Source organism: Rhea pennata, chromosome 2 (genome assembly GCF_028389875.1).
Source record: "Rhea pennata isolate bPtePen1 chromosome 2, bPtePen1.pri, whole genome shotgun sequence".
Classification (NCBI taxonomy): Eukaryota; Metazoa; Chordata; class Aves; order Rheiformes; family Rheidae; genus Rhea; species Rhea pennata.
Genome location: NC_084664.1, coordinates 45,379,969 through 45,394,717, shown reverse-complemented (window position 1 = coordinate 45,394,717; position 14,749 = coordinate 45,379,969). Strand labels below are relative to the sequence as shown.

General features: G+C 38.3%; 1 protein-coding gene across 1 annotated transcript in view; it reads left to right on the top strand.

The window, feature by feature from the left end:
• Positions 1-14,749, top strand: part of GADL1 (glutamate decarboxylase like 1) — a 240,086-nt gene that overhangs the window by 195,103 nt on the left and 30,234 nt on the right. The window contains exons 12-14 of the mRNA XM_062567847.1: positions 2,313-2,512; positions 7,202-7,253; positions 10,327-10,416. Of these exons, the coding sequence (XP_062423831.1) occupies positions 2,313-2,512; positions 7,202-7,253; positions 10,327-10,416 (342 nt within the window). The remainder of the gene's footprint in view (positions 1-2,312; positions 2,513-7,201; positions 7,254-10,326; positions 10,417-14,749) is intronic.

Genomic DNA, 14,749 nt, shown 5'->3' with positions numbered 1-14,749 from the left:
AATTTCCCATAAGACAGATATGAGCAGAATGAGATATTGTGCAATTACATTACATTCTGATAATATAGAAGATAATCCCACATTGATCAGTCTTGCTATATACTGACTACAGAAGCATTGTACAAAATTTAATCAAAGAGACAAAGCAATTAATTTCAATTTGTTGATATTGCTGCCCTTTTTACAAAACACCATGTTTAGTAGGTATGATATTCACCTGAAAGATTGAGGTATGGAGATAGAAATGAATATGACACAATGGCTTAACAAACAGATTCCTTTTCCTGGTGTGCCGCCAGGAGAACAAAAAGGTGAAGAGACTGGAAAAGCTGGATACTTAAGTGTCTGAGGTACAGTACTTTTTCCCTTCAGTTTCTAGTGTCATCATGTAGCCTTTCTCACCACACTTTCCAGCTCTTTTCAGAAAGAGATCCTTCAGAAAAAGCACCCAGCAATGTTTTTTCAGCTACTGCTACAGTGCGCTGCTGCAGCAGGACATTATCATTTGGATGACTGCAGGGAGATGTCAGTGACTGCCCCTCTTTCCTAAGGTGTCACACAAGTTGCCTTTATACAAAGCTAAATGTTCTGGCCCTGTGGCTAGAGAGTTCAGACAGAGTTTGCTGCCCTTTCTGCAGATCAGGGGTATTACAGTTGGACTGTCAACCCCTGCATAAGTTGTGGAGAAACCTTCATGGTTTTGTTTTTCTCCTTTTGTGCTCTACACATAGGCAAACAGTACTACTTGTTTGTTATTGCTAGAGGGATTGAAGAATGAGGGAGATTATATTCTGTGTATGCTAAGAGTTATTTCTGTCATTTTTTTCTTCTTCGGATTTATTTTCTCTTCATTTTATTGCCAGTTCCAAAGTTACCAGTATTATATTGTAATGTGGATTAAAACCTATAGCTCCTCTTATGGGTATATGGATGTGTTCAACAGTGGTGTTAGGCGCTGACTGCTGTTTCAAAATCAAATTTGCAGCGGATGCAGAGGAATTGATTAAAATATGAAATGGTCTTTCAGATGGTTCAAATTGAAGAATGGAGTTAAATTAAGAAATGCATTGTGCTCTTTGAGATACTGTTTAGTGACTTACCATACTGTCTGCTTCTGTTACTTGGACTACTCGGCACAGAAGGCTCCTTGTCACTTAAATACACATTTGCAAATCTGAACCTGATATTGTAGCCATGTTCTGGCTCAATTGTTCTGGCTAAGTTCATGTAGCCCATCTGAATTTCTATTCCAGTATTATCTTATACATTTTTTTTCCCTCAGTCGTTTCTAATATCACTGACAAATCCAGAAGTCTGTCTCTCAGGCTCCTTGTAGGGTCATCCTCATCTCTGCTCTTGTAACTTACTTTTTGCCAGCCCCTTCATAGTATAGTATTAGAATATACTTCAGTATTTCATTCTTCAGCCAACAGTGAGTCATGTGCCTGTCTTCCTCCCCTGCACCTTTAAGGCTGTGCTTTCTGCTTTCTAGTTTTTTTCTTTGCTGAAATGTGCTGCTGTACTCACTTGTTCTTGTTTGTTTTATACTGCTTGTCTCTGCCCAGCCAGCCATGTGGGAGTTGGAGCCCGCAAATAGTTGAATAAAAGTAACAAACCATGATCAGGGTATACTACAGTACCCTTCCTAATATTCGTTTTCAAATGTTAAAAATTGTCAGAACTTGGAAAGGAAACAATTGGGGTTGTACTAATAATCTTGCGGTGTTTTCACCAAACCAGTCAGATAATCTATGCTAAATCTTCAGAGGCTTTTTGGTAACTTTTCTGGTCTTTTCTCTTAAGAGTAAACACTTATTTTGGGGGTGGAATCTTCCCTGCCTGCCTCTCTTTGGGTATATATATGTGAAAACCTTTGGGAGATGAAAAAAGGAGTGGACTGAACCATTTGTGACCATGTGGCAGCTCCTCAGAGCCTGTTCTCCTAGCTCATAGACGAAAGCAGTTCTCCCTCTTTCCCACCCGTTTTATGTCATTAGGCAACTGTTTCTGTGATATTTGCTATCATGGCTTGAGATCTGAGTCAGAATTCTTCTTCAACCTAAAACTCTTTAGTGATATTTTGAAGTAAATCTGTGTTTCATTGTAGTCAGTGCTAAAACCTTACTGAGTTCACTGGATCCAGTTTCATCCAGGGTTCTTAAGCAACACTATAAGCTTTGAACAGTTTTTTCCACACTTGGTTCTGTTTTATTAAATAATTAGTAAAGACGGGAAAAATACTTTGACTTGTGAAACTGAAAAGGTTTGAAAATGCGTATTAGCAATCTAAGTGTTTATTGTGTTTCTAATAGGACCTCCTGAAGAAGTGTTACTCTGCCAAGGCAGCATACCTCTTCCAACAAGACAAGTTCTACGATGTCAGCTATGACACAGGTGACAAGTCCATTCAGTGCAGCAGACGCCCGGATGCATTCAAATTCTGGCTGATGTGGAAGGCACTGGGAACCACAGGCCTTGAGGAAAGAGTGAACAGGGCGCTGGCCTTAGCTAGGTATCTCCTTGAAATTTTGAATGTCTGTTCTGTTTAATTGACTATTTGAGACATCAACAGCAGTAACATTTCTTATCTTGGGACAGACTAAATAGTTACATTTTTTTTTCTTTTGTTTCTGCAGTATAAAAGAAGGAACTAATTAGCAAAAGCAATAGCAATATTATCAGATCTGCTATAATCCTTAATAGTAGTTATTATCTGTATAGGTATAGATGTTAGTACAAAATGAAGACTGGGTTAGGCTGTCAGTCTTTATTGTGTTTAACATTTATGTTATCTGAAGCAGAAATAAGATAGTGCTGACCAATACTCCGTTTTCCAATTCATAACTGAGTTATAGCATTAATGTAGAAGCAGCTCTGTGTCAGATTCTGAGCTACTTCTGTATTTGCCATTCTTCTGTCTACTTCATCCCTTATGATTGAGGAAACACAGAAGGCCAGTATTTTGGGGGAATTTCTAAGAGGCTAATCTGGCTACCCTGATGGCCTTCTATCTATTCTGTTAATGTTAGCATGTAGTAGAAGTACATTAAGGGATAAGGAGATTGTTTGATGCACCATTGCTTTTATTTTTTTCCTCAAGTTTGTTTACATTCTTAATGCTTACAGTATGGTCAGTTATGGGCTGAAGCACTATTCTGGACTTTTTCTCCCCACTCTTCCCTTTTTCAGTTTTACTAAATTTTTAGTCTTGTAGCACCAAATTTCACTAGTAGGTTCTGCTAAATCCTTGCCAGAGAGTGTTTCCAAAGTGATAGTGATGGATGATATCCTGGGAAGAAACTTTGATATGCTGTTTTGTCTTCTGGTAGAAGAAATAATGTTGAAATAATATAATGGACCATGAAAAATAATTCTCTTAAAGCATCTTGTTCATTCAGCACTTATTCAACACATACCATAATAAATCTTGACTCATACCTGGAGTAGCTACACGGTACAGGAATTCAAGACATTAATATTTAAAAATGGTCACCCATATCCTATTGCCATTTTATATTTGATATGAAATACCAACCTGAAAAAAGCAATAACTGAATGTTTACTCTGGTAAAAACTAAGGGGAGATAATCTCACTTTAACAGTCAATTAAAGAAAAGGTTTAAACATCCATGACCTAAAACCAACGTGTGTTAGAAAGGAATAAAGAAAAAGAAGCAAAACCAGAAAAGCCCAAATGAGTTGTAGCTTGTTCTCGTCAAGGCCTCTTGTTATTTGGCTGGTTAAGTGTTCCTAAAAGTCTTCTGGGTAAATTGCACTTTTTTTTTTTTTTTTTTTTTTTTATTCTGGGGCATTGTATTGTTTGGTGTCTATACAGAGTATGCAATTCATTTTGCTATCAGCAGGAGAATTCAGCCATAGGAAGGTCACTGGTCAAGGTTATTTGACTTAGAGTCTGGTGATTAATGATCTTCTGGGACTGATATTTTCTTTGAGTGTTAGGATTTGCTGGTAGCACTTCTAAGAAGTAATGATATTGTCTTTTTCTTTAAGAAGAAAATTAATTCTCAGTTGTTATCTGATGGGGTATGTTCTTTGCAGTAGCTGCATTATCTTGAGTTTGCATGGGCACAGGCACTTTGCAGCTGAGACATCAGGTTCACTGGGCGCTATGCCAGTTTCTTAACTACTCTGCAGCTGCGCAGCTTTTCTCCTGATGTGTTACAGTAGGTTTTATTTTGTTGCAAAGATAGTATTTCAGTGGTCCTGAGCAAACCTGGATTGCTTCTGGAACTAGTCCACTGACTTTGCAACTTTTTCTCAAGAATTATTTCCATAGTCAGGCAGAGTTGCAAAGGTCTTAAGGTAATGCAGTCATGTATTTCTTTTGCATCAAACATGGCTTATTGGCTGTTCCATTAATTTATTCTTGTTTTAGAGGTAAGTCATGTTTTCAATATATTAGATTAGATAGCTCAGGAGTACTGTGATCCCATCCATTTGGAAAGGTTTATATTTAATCTCCCTTCAGCAGATCATTCTGGTCACTTTGGAAAGGTTATATATAACCTTATATATATATATATATTTACACACACACACACACACACACACACACACACACACACACACATATATATATATACACACACACAAATATATGCATATATATATGCATTATACATAAATGCATATATCTATATATAGTTATACATAGTAATATTAATAAATACTAATAATTATATGTATTATATAACATTTTGATGTAAGGAGGTTGTTTTATACAGCAGATTAAAAAGCAAAATAGAAGTAAACTACTTTTAGAGTATAACTATACCTAACTCTGCATATTATGCTTTAGCCTCTTTGCAGTTTTTCTGTATGATTCCTCTTATGGTGCCCGCTCTTAACACAGACACCTGTCTACATCTACTACAGATCCCCTCCCCTCATTTTCTGCCAGCCTTAATCATTGCAAATACTATTACTTCTCTCCTTTAGTCCTTACCCAGCCCATTCTGACATTCCATGGATGTGACATGATAATAAAATTCCACTATCAACTGTGGAAAGATGCACAAATAAAGCTGCTGCATCAAATGGCCCTGGCAATATAAATCATGGATGATAGATTTTTCTAATGGCTACCTTCTTAGGTCATTGGCAGTATGTTTAAGAAAAAGATCAACAGTGTTGTGAGCTTGACCAACATTAGCTATCCTATGTCAAGATTATTTTTTTTTAAAGCAATTAGAGTTAGAAGGCAAGATGATAATCATTCTAAAATAGCTTGATCCCTATTTAAGGTCTTGGGAAAAAGAGGTGCTGGTAGTTAGATCCCTAACAAGAGTTCAAGAGTTCCTTTTTTATGATGTATTTAAAATAATATCTATATATCTATATATATATAGATATATAGAGATATATATTACTGAGGCACATTGTCTTATGAATAGCCTGCTGGTTGTGCTAGGTATTGTTTTTTGTGATGCAGACAAGTACCTTCATATCAGCAGGATAGGAGCACTGAGCCTGTGTTGCTTGAGACAATACACCTATAAAAAACAGTGTCACTCCTGCTTGCCTGACTCACTCTCTACCCAAGATATCTAGCATCTCTCTCTCTCTCTCTCTGGATATAGATGTGTAGATGCACCTAGCTTATAGTTTATATCTAGTTTATTTATACTTGCCTTTCGGTCTGCCTTTCAGCTTAAACATTAGTATGGGCCTTAGTGGCTGGGCAACAAATGAACACAGTAGGAGCGAGTCTAAATGGTCGTGGCAGAAAAGAATCAGAACCTTGACTTACAGTAAGCATTTGGGAAGATCTTAACAGTGCACAGTTTGGCGTGACTCGTACAGCTGCACACAGCAACACTGCAATTTCTTTTTTTTCTTTTTATTTTTTTTACAGGGATGTGTGCTAAGAGGTAATGAGTCACACGCACAATACTTGTTACTGATAAACAACGTGACAACTCCCCATGCTCTGTTTTGAAAAATGTATACCATCAAGGGTATTATTTCCCATCTCCCTAGATAACCCATTTTCGCAGCGTGTCTGCTGAAATGTCGGGCTTTGCTGTTACAACTGTGCTGGTGGTTTTCCTGGGGGAAGTTTTCAGGTATATGGATAGATAGGACTGAGGGGGGTTATTTTGACAGTATTTTTCTTTTTCTGGTATTGAATAAAAGAAATACTTGTGTAATGACCAGTAAAGCATCTGCAGGCAGCAAAATATCAAACTAATACAATGAAAGAACAGTTATGTTCACAATCAGTAGTTTAACCAAGTCTCTTAACAGTGTTGGACAGAAATCTTCATGGTACCATCTTGTATGGAAGAGGAAAATTTGGATGAGAAATGGAAATGCTATATGAATTTGATATAACTTACTTGGAGTTTTCCTTCGGAAGGCTTTGGAAGGGAGAATAAGGACAGAAGTCCTAGCTCTGTCAAAATGTCCTGTTTGCTTACAATTCCTGAGTTATGTATGCCAGTGGCAAAGCTGAAGTCACATTTTAAAAAATTCTTACAACTTGAAGCTGTTTGGATCCAAAGTTCAAATCCATCCATTCATTAAGGGCTTTTGTTTTTCATACTGACAGGTGAAAGAGAGAGAAAGAAGAAAGAAATACGTATTTTAGAGCATTGTTAGCATAGAGATTATTGTACATCAGCAATGAGTCACTGCATGGAAAGACACACTTACGTAAAATGTGGAACAAGGACAGTACTGGAAAAAAGAATAGGTTGAACAAGTACATGAACAAGTTTTGAAGTCAAACTAGGGCCAAACTAGGGTAACCTGATGGCAATGGTGGAAGTACAAAAGATGTCAGGATGGCCATGAAATCAGACAGCAGGCAGCACAACACCTACACTCGAAGAAAAGAGTTTGAAGAATTAATTTGTAGAGAGCAACACTGATGGAAAACTGCATCAGGGAAGTTCACAGCCTACTACAAAAAGAGTCAGTTTGTGCCACATGACTCCACTGAAAATTTGTACCTGAGGACAGAATTTGGCCTCTCCTTAGTGCTCCTTGGCTGGCTGTAGTCTTTAATTGTCTTCAGAAACTGATAGCAACTGCATTTTCACAACAGGTAGAAATGAGGTTTAACTCTGTGGCACTTTTTTTTTCTTAAAATCTGCATAAGTGTTCAAGAGCATCTTTTGTTGTTGCTAGTATGTGTTGTGGTGTTCTGTGTTGTAAAAGCCTGCACTTTCAATTACAGGTATCTAGCAGAGGAAGTTAAGAAAAGAGAGGGATTTCAGCTTCTATTGGAGGTAAGTGAAAATAGAACTTAAGCGGAATTCAGTTTTTGGCTAAATTTGTGTGTGATTTTTGCTTTTTGTTTTTTGAGAAATGCCACTTTATATTTGAAGTGTCTAATTTGATCAGCTTTGTATATTGCGGAAGCACAGATGTGCTTCTATGCTTAACACGCTCTGTATTCCATCCATATCATCAGTCTGCCTGTTTCCTTAGCTTCAGGGCCCGTGTTGCCTCAGGATATGTAGCTGGAGTGCTTTTCTGCAAAAATTGATGGTATAGTTAACAAAAAGCCTGTGCTTGCCAGACCTGTGGAAGAAGACTATATGCTGGATGAAAAAATATTGAGAATATCATCATTAAAATCCATGCTTTTTTTTCTTCTCTCCTTAATTCTATTTTCATCTTCCTAAAAACTACAAAAAAGAAAAAGTTATTTTTTTTTTCGTTCATTTTTGCTAAATCTATCAGCTTATTTCCTGATGACTGCCTTGTTGAGAGTGAGTAAAATGACCAGGGCTGTAGCTCTCCATTGCTCTCCCTATCACTAGCTCTTTGGTTAGCAAGACCAGTATGTGAGGACATTGAAAAGACCTGTCATTTTAGAAAAGCCTTCAGCACTGCTGGAAGTGCATATGTTTGAAGGACAGCTGGGTGTGTAGTGCTGGGGGTTGGGGAAGAGAGTGTGCAGAGGGAGGAGGAAGGGAGAAAGTGTGACACATGAAGAAGAAAGCATAAATACAGATGGAGATTTTATTTATACTTGCTAATGCAGTGAGTGTTCCAGGTTAGGCTGGAGGATGTACAAAAATAAAATTTTAACTTTGAAAACTGCTTATTTGAAAACACACACTGGGAAACTTTACATGGAGTGAAGAATGCTGGGCAGCAACACATGTTGCTGCAGGAATGTTATAGTTATCCCTTCTCCATTAATGTAGAGCTTTTGAGAGAGGCCAGGTCTACAGTAGATATGAAAGACTGAAGAGAGCTGAGGTTTTTGTTTAGTTCCAGGAACAGGGCACCTGGATTAGGAATAGGGCTGGAGGTAGTGCTATAGTATGGGCTATGGGAAGGAGGCCGTGCATGGGCTAGAGCAGTTTTCAGGAGTGCAGGAGGACAAGAAGTGGGAATTTAAAGACTGTTGATAGGCAGCTAGGCCCACTTATGTGAGTGCTTTCTGAAATGAAAGTGGAATTTGGACAAGAAGCTCAGGAAGATAATTCTCGAAATGAACGGTGAGGAAAGTCCTATGACGAGTACCATTCTATAGCTTGGAAATACTACTGCATGAATCAGCTTGAACTGCTCTGTGATATAATTGCTTACCTGCTTGGATAAAAGCTATGACAAGAGGACCAGAAATAGCGAAGCATAGTTAGGGGTAGTTAGTTTTTTCTAGGATGAATAGTGGTTTTGGAGGGGAATGGTGTATCTGATGTGTAAAAGGAAACTGAAATAATCAAAGAGGCAATATAAACAAAGGCAATATAGTAATATTAGCCATCTGCCAAGCCCTGTCATCTGATTTTAAACTGTTTAAAAATAAACCATAACAGTCAGCTAGTGCTTGTGCTCATGAAGAAACTGATGCCTTTTCAGGGTCTGTGTTTATGTGTGCACTTGATGCATGCTCAGTGGGAAAAGAAATGGGACTTTAAGAGCTGAGCCTTATTTCATTCTGTGGCAGCAGGTGGCAGGTCTGCAGTTCTCTTCCTGCTGACAACGATATTCTCCTTGATGATTAAATTGCATTTAATGCATTCTTTGAAGCAAGGCAGGAAATGATATGAGCGGTTCCCAGTGCCCTTTCATGAAAGAACATGTCTCAGCTGGTGGGCTCTCCTCATTCAGGAGACTGCTTTAGATTGTAATAGCAGCACATTCTCAGTAGGGCAAGAGATGGTGTGACCCAGCTATCAAGCTCCCTTTTAACTTCTTTTTTCTCCCCCCCCCCTTTAACCAGTACTAATGAGGATGGCACATAGGAGGGGAGAGTGACATGAGTGTTCTTAGTCCATGTTATAATCTGGACCCCAGTTAAATACTGAGTTGCAAGCAATGTAGGTCAAGATTAAGTGAGCAGAGTGTTTTCATGGGTAGTGTTGAGTGGATTTAGAACACGCATCTATTCCTCATGTGATTACTTTCCGTACTCGTAAAAATAGAACAAAACTAGTTCCAAATTAGCAGGAAATATTAGCAGACTGTACAGTGGTCTGCTGAGAACACTTTCTCAAGCATATATGAAACAAGCCTCATACACAAAATCTTCCCCCTTCCCCCCCCCCCCCCCTTTTTTTTCCCTTAAGGCAAGATGAACACCCATTCTTGTCAGGAGGCTTGCAGTTAACTCACTGTTGAGTTTAAAGGCAAAATTTCTCTGAAGGGAAGCAGAGATGTCTCATCTGGCTTTGCTCAAAAGATCTGCTCAGATACATAGACAAGGTTTATTGAAGACATAGCAACATATGCCAAGGAGTTTGGAAACCTTATAAAACATAGGAATGGAAAAGGCCAGTATTAACTCCAGCACTATGTAGTGTTTTGTACATTACATGATATAAGGGGAGACTGGCATTATTCAGTAGAAAAAGGCCTAGGTATGCATGTGTTAAATGGTGTGAAAAATAAGGAGTTCATAAGGTGTGTTTTGTGGAAAAAAATCATAGGAAATCTCAATTAAAAAAAAAATAGAAAATGCACTTCTCCTTTTAAAGTTGCTTCAGTTTTGGAATCCATCAGGAAAGTTCTCTGTACCTCTTGCACTTTCTTTCCCAATCAAAATTTTTAGTGAACAAAGCAGAGTATGTGTAGAGAAGAGAAGAAAAAGGAACCCCAACAGGTTTCCTTTTCCTGGCAGCAGAAAGAGAAGCAGACAATGTGAGAACTATTTCTAGTTTCAAAAAAGGGAAGCAGAACATTCAGTGAGTTGGAAAAAAAGGTTTTGATGGGAAAAGATCTAAGCTCAAAGGCTTCTTCTATTATTTTTATAAAATATAAACTGGAATATTTTTGACCAGCTGTAATGTGTATTTCTATCCCATTTGTTACATTTCATAAGCAGTCATTTGTTCTCTTGTTCAGCCGGAGTATGCAAACGTTTGCTTTTGGTACATTCCACCAAGCTTAAGGAAAATGGAGGAAGGACCTGAATTTTGGCAGAAGCTACACCAGGTGAGTGTTGCATGAAAAGTATTATCTGTAGGTAACTGATTTATGTATGTGCCAGATAGGAATGCGAAATAGCTCCTGGCTTTGCCTAACATTAACCCATCAGTAGAATGCTGATTTTATCGTTAAATAGGTATTAGTAGGATTTTAAATTTTGTTCTCTATTTAGACAAGGCTAATTATTTTTTTTCTTAATGTAAGAGATGCAGGCATTTATAAGTATTCAGCTTATTCTCAAAGCTGTTAGCAGAGGGCAGAACTGAGAGATGAACAGTGTTGTCTGTATCTCTTGTCTAGACAGAGTATTCATTACCTATTTCAGACACATAACGTTGTCCTTGGAACTTGTCTTGCATTATCTGTAGATAATGCAAGTGAGGAAATTCTTAAGAATACATTTCTGATGTTAAATAACCCAAACATTAAAACAAAAATGGGAAAAAATTGAATGGTGAGCTTTTTGGTAAGTCTTTGCCATTCTGATAGAAAATCATGAACTTGAAAAAACCATCAATTAAATTTTGTAATAACTAGCAGGGAATCAGTAGTGAAAGCTTAATTAAAAGAAAGCAATAGACAATGTAGTGTTATGTATTACTGAACAAGCTGTTCCTTGAAGAATTAAAAGAAGTTCATTGCCCCTCTGTGAGCAGCTTCAGTGTTTTGCATTTATTTTTTCCCAATATTAGTTATTAAAAAGTTAAACTAGAACATGGGTGTGTACTATAAACAGACAGAACATGTGTTCTTCCTGTCAAGTCTGGCTCTTCTAGCAGCTTTTAAATTAATGCTTAGATACTGTTCTTCTGGGGTGAGATCTTCCTTAACTCCAGTGTTTGTGTTGTTTCGTAAAGTGTATTTCATCTTTGCAGTAGAAAGCCTTAACCCCAGTGTTTGCATTTTAGAAAATGTATTTAACCTTTGCAGTTGAAAGCCAGGTGTAGCCAGAGTGTGGACATGAAGGCTTTTCATATTTTCACCAAGCATGGATAGGTTACGATCCTTTCAAATGAGGCTTTGCTTCTCTCATTGCAGTGGAAGGGCTATGTACAGCTATGTATCTGTTCCTGTACCTGTGAAGGGGTGAGACTATGAAAAGGGACAACAAAAAGATGTAGAAGACAAATGTTGTTACTGCCATCTTTGACTTATGTATCCTGGGAGAGGATTGAGGAGAGATGTGATGAAGCACAACAAATTCCTTTGGCACATGCATGGTGCATGAAGGAGGGTTTTTTTGAGCATAACTTTCTTGTTTGTTGCTGCTTCACACTGCTTCTAGTCAGTGTGGGGAATAAATACTTAGCTGTAGTTTGTTTGCTGATATAGATGGGCACACTCTGGAAATGCAGGTTCCTAGCAAGTGTTTTCTGGGAGAGGACTTAGAGGGAAAGGAAACTACAGTTTTTCTCAGCAACTGAGCACCACTCCCCAACTGTCCTTTCCCTTTTTTTCCACCTATTTTGATTTGTGTGCTGCCTCCTGACAAAGCACTAAACCGAAACCTGTTCCCTCCTTCCCCCTAGAACACCAAACAAAACCCACAAAACAGAGCAGAACTTCCCTAGCAAAGCAAGACGCTGGCACAGATTTCTCTCTTTTGAGGGCAGGGACAGATCTGGGGCTACTTTACTTCTTAGCTCCTGAGGGCCAATTTCAGGCACAATGGGTATCACCGAGCAGAGGCGACAACAGCTGGATCACCCAAAATATGGCTGTGGGTTTATTTTTTTCTCCAGCTAATGTACATTTGTTCCTGACCTAATGTTGTTGATGCAAACAATTTAGTCATTACATTAGTATTTTGTTAATTCCCACAAATATATAGCACGACAAGAAGGAATGCGTCCTTACCAGCAAGATGTAAGTGATATGAGGATGAAGACTGGAGAGGTTTTTGCATCATGCCATTGACAGGCAGGTGGAGATATATACTGTTGTGTGTCTGGAAGTGCTTCCTGAATATTCCCATTACTTCACTAAAGTGAACATTAAAGTGCTTTAATTTACAATCTGTCTTTCCACGCAACGTTTTAACAGCACAGTTATTCTGTTTATTCAGAGATCAATCATCCGTTTTGTTGGCTTGCATATCTGACAATAATTAAGGAAAGATGTGTCTTAAAAATCCCTTGAGCAAGTCATTGATTTTACTCAACTGCTTGTTCAGCAATATCGTTCAGAATAATATGCTGTCTTCTAAGCTTAGTTATGTGAGTTTTAGTGCTGGTGAAGGTTGTTAGCCAATAGCCCTAGTCTCAAGTTCTCAGCTTTATGAAGCATTTGCGTAGTCCTATGTGAAATAACCTTGCAGGTGTTCTGCCGTACTGGCTCTTCTCCAACTTCAAGGCCCATTTTATGCAGAAATGCGTCAGGGCTGGCTGGATCGCAGTGTAATACCCTGTTATGATGTCAGTGTTCTAGATGTTCTGTATAAACTGTGACTTTTAGAGGGCTTTTGGTAGGTTTTTCACTTGTTTTTAAATTTTGGGGCCTTGGTTTTAGGTATAGGATTTGCCTTCTTTATAGTCTCAAACATGCGAAATAGGAGAACGGTCTGGAAGATTTGGGACAGCCTGTGGCTGGGCATTTGAGTCACCACCTCGACACTTTTTGAGAATGACAAGCAACATGGTGGGTGAGAGTAAAGGCCAACTGGGAATTCTGTGCACAACTGTAAAGTCTTACAGTGTTTTCAACTGTTTACTTCAGAATTTAGCTGCATAGTGAGACTGTTTTTCTATACAATACAGTAAGGTATTGCAAATGGGCAGAAGTATTCTGGGCTCTGAACATTTTGCACTACCTTAAGTGCCTAGCAAATGCCATAACCCATAAAGGAAACTGATTTAAGGTGTTTTTCTGAATGACGTTCTTCACCAAAAGTAAAGAGGGATTTCTTCTTGTAGAAACCCTACAAATAGCACATTCTGGTAAATGTGGAATGACTGTAACATTCATCTAGAAATACTTGTAAGTGCTGCTGTTTTGTCATTGCAAGATCAGGGCCGTTGCTTCTAACCTCCAATTGATGTAATTCATGGGCTGAAGGAACAAACATTGGAATTGCTTTGCTAGTACTGTATGTGCCCCCTAGTGGTATCTTTGTTTCTCTTCCTTTTATGAAATGCCATAAAATTTTACAATGAATTTACTTTGTTTACTGCTGAGGATAATCAATGTGTCATGGAGCTGCAATGAGGAAACTATAACCGGAAACTGTAAGCCAAATATGAAGTGTGTGTAGGGAGTAGATACTTTAAATGCAGCCCATTCCAATTTTCGCATTTTATCAGTAACAACAAATATCCATGCATATTCTTATTTGTGACAGTCTTCTCGTTAGAAATTCAGAGGTGAAGGCTGGCTTTCTTGGGTTGTGCTAGTGTGTTTCCAGCTGATGCAGAACTAGCTGGTTATTAATAATTTTGTTTCTGAAAAGTCTTCTGAAAGCACAGGATATGCTAAGGAGCGAGAAAGGGTTTCAAGAGATGCATCTGGAATTATTGGCATGCTGTTGTTAGCCCAGCCAGCCAGCCATGCCTTGTATGTTCTGCATCGCTTTGTAGTCTGCTCAAACTCACTTTGGCCTAGAGGACTAAGAAGCAAACACAGGAGTAATGATCTCCAACAGCCGCCTTCTGCTGAGCCTAAAGGAGCCTGGATTTGGCAGATGATCTGGATCATAACTGTAGGTAGACTATTGCATATTCGATGTTGGCACAGTGGAGAAGCCTAGTGGTATGTTGCAAGGTACCACTTCAAAATGGAGGTTAAATGATTTCAGTAGGTTCCTAAACTTTGCTTGGTCTGTAGTTCTAAGCAGCATATGCTGGAGTGTGAGATTTCCAATGGTTCAGTAAAGCTTTTATACACAGCAAATAGTTTTAATTGGTCATAATTCTAGCATATCATCAGTCTTAGACTTTTTTAATGTTTGCTTTCTGACCTTTTGTGGATTTTTGGCTAAATAATGCAAAATGTATTGTTTATATTAGGCTCAGAAGATTGAGCATTTCACAAGCACAAAATGGTTATTCTCCACTGGCAAATAATTTCATAATAAAGCCTATGCAGCTTGGAATGTTATTCTCTCCTTAATAAAAGGTAACCTTATTCCTACTTTTCGCCCCGCTTAAGAGAAGAATATAGCTGTCTGTTAACTGAAGGCATATTTGTAAAATAGCCTGTCATGCTGACTAGTGTTATGATACATTTATATAATGAGAGGCTCTATATCAAAGCAGAAATGTAAGGAGGTTGAAGTGGTGTTGCCTTGGCAACATCTGATTTTTGCAGTCTGTGTGGTATAAATCAAATCTTAATCAAGGACCCG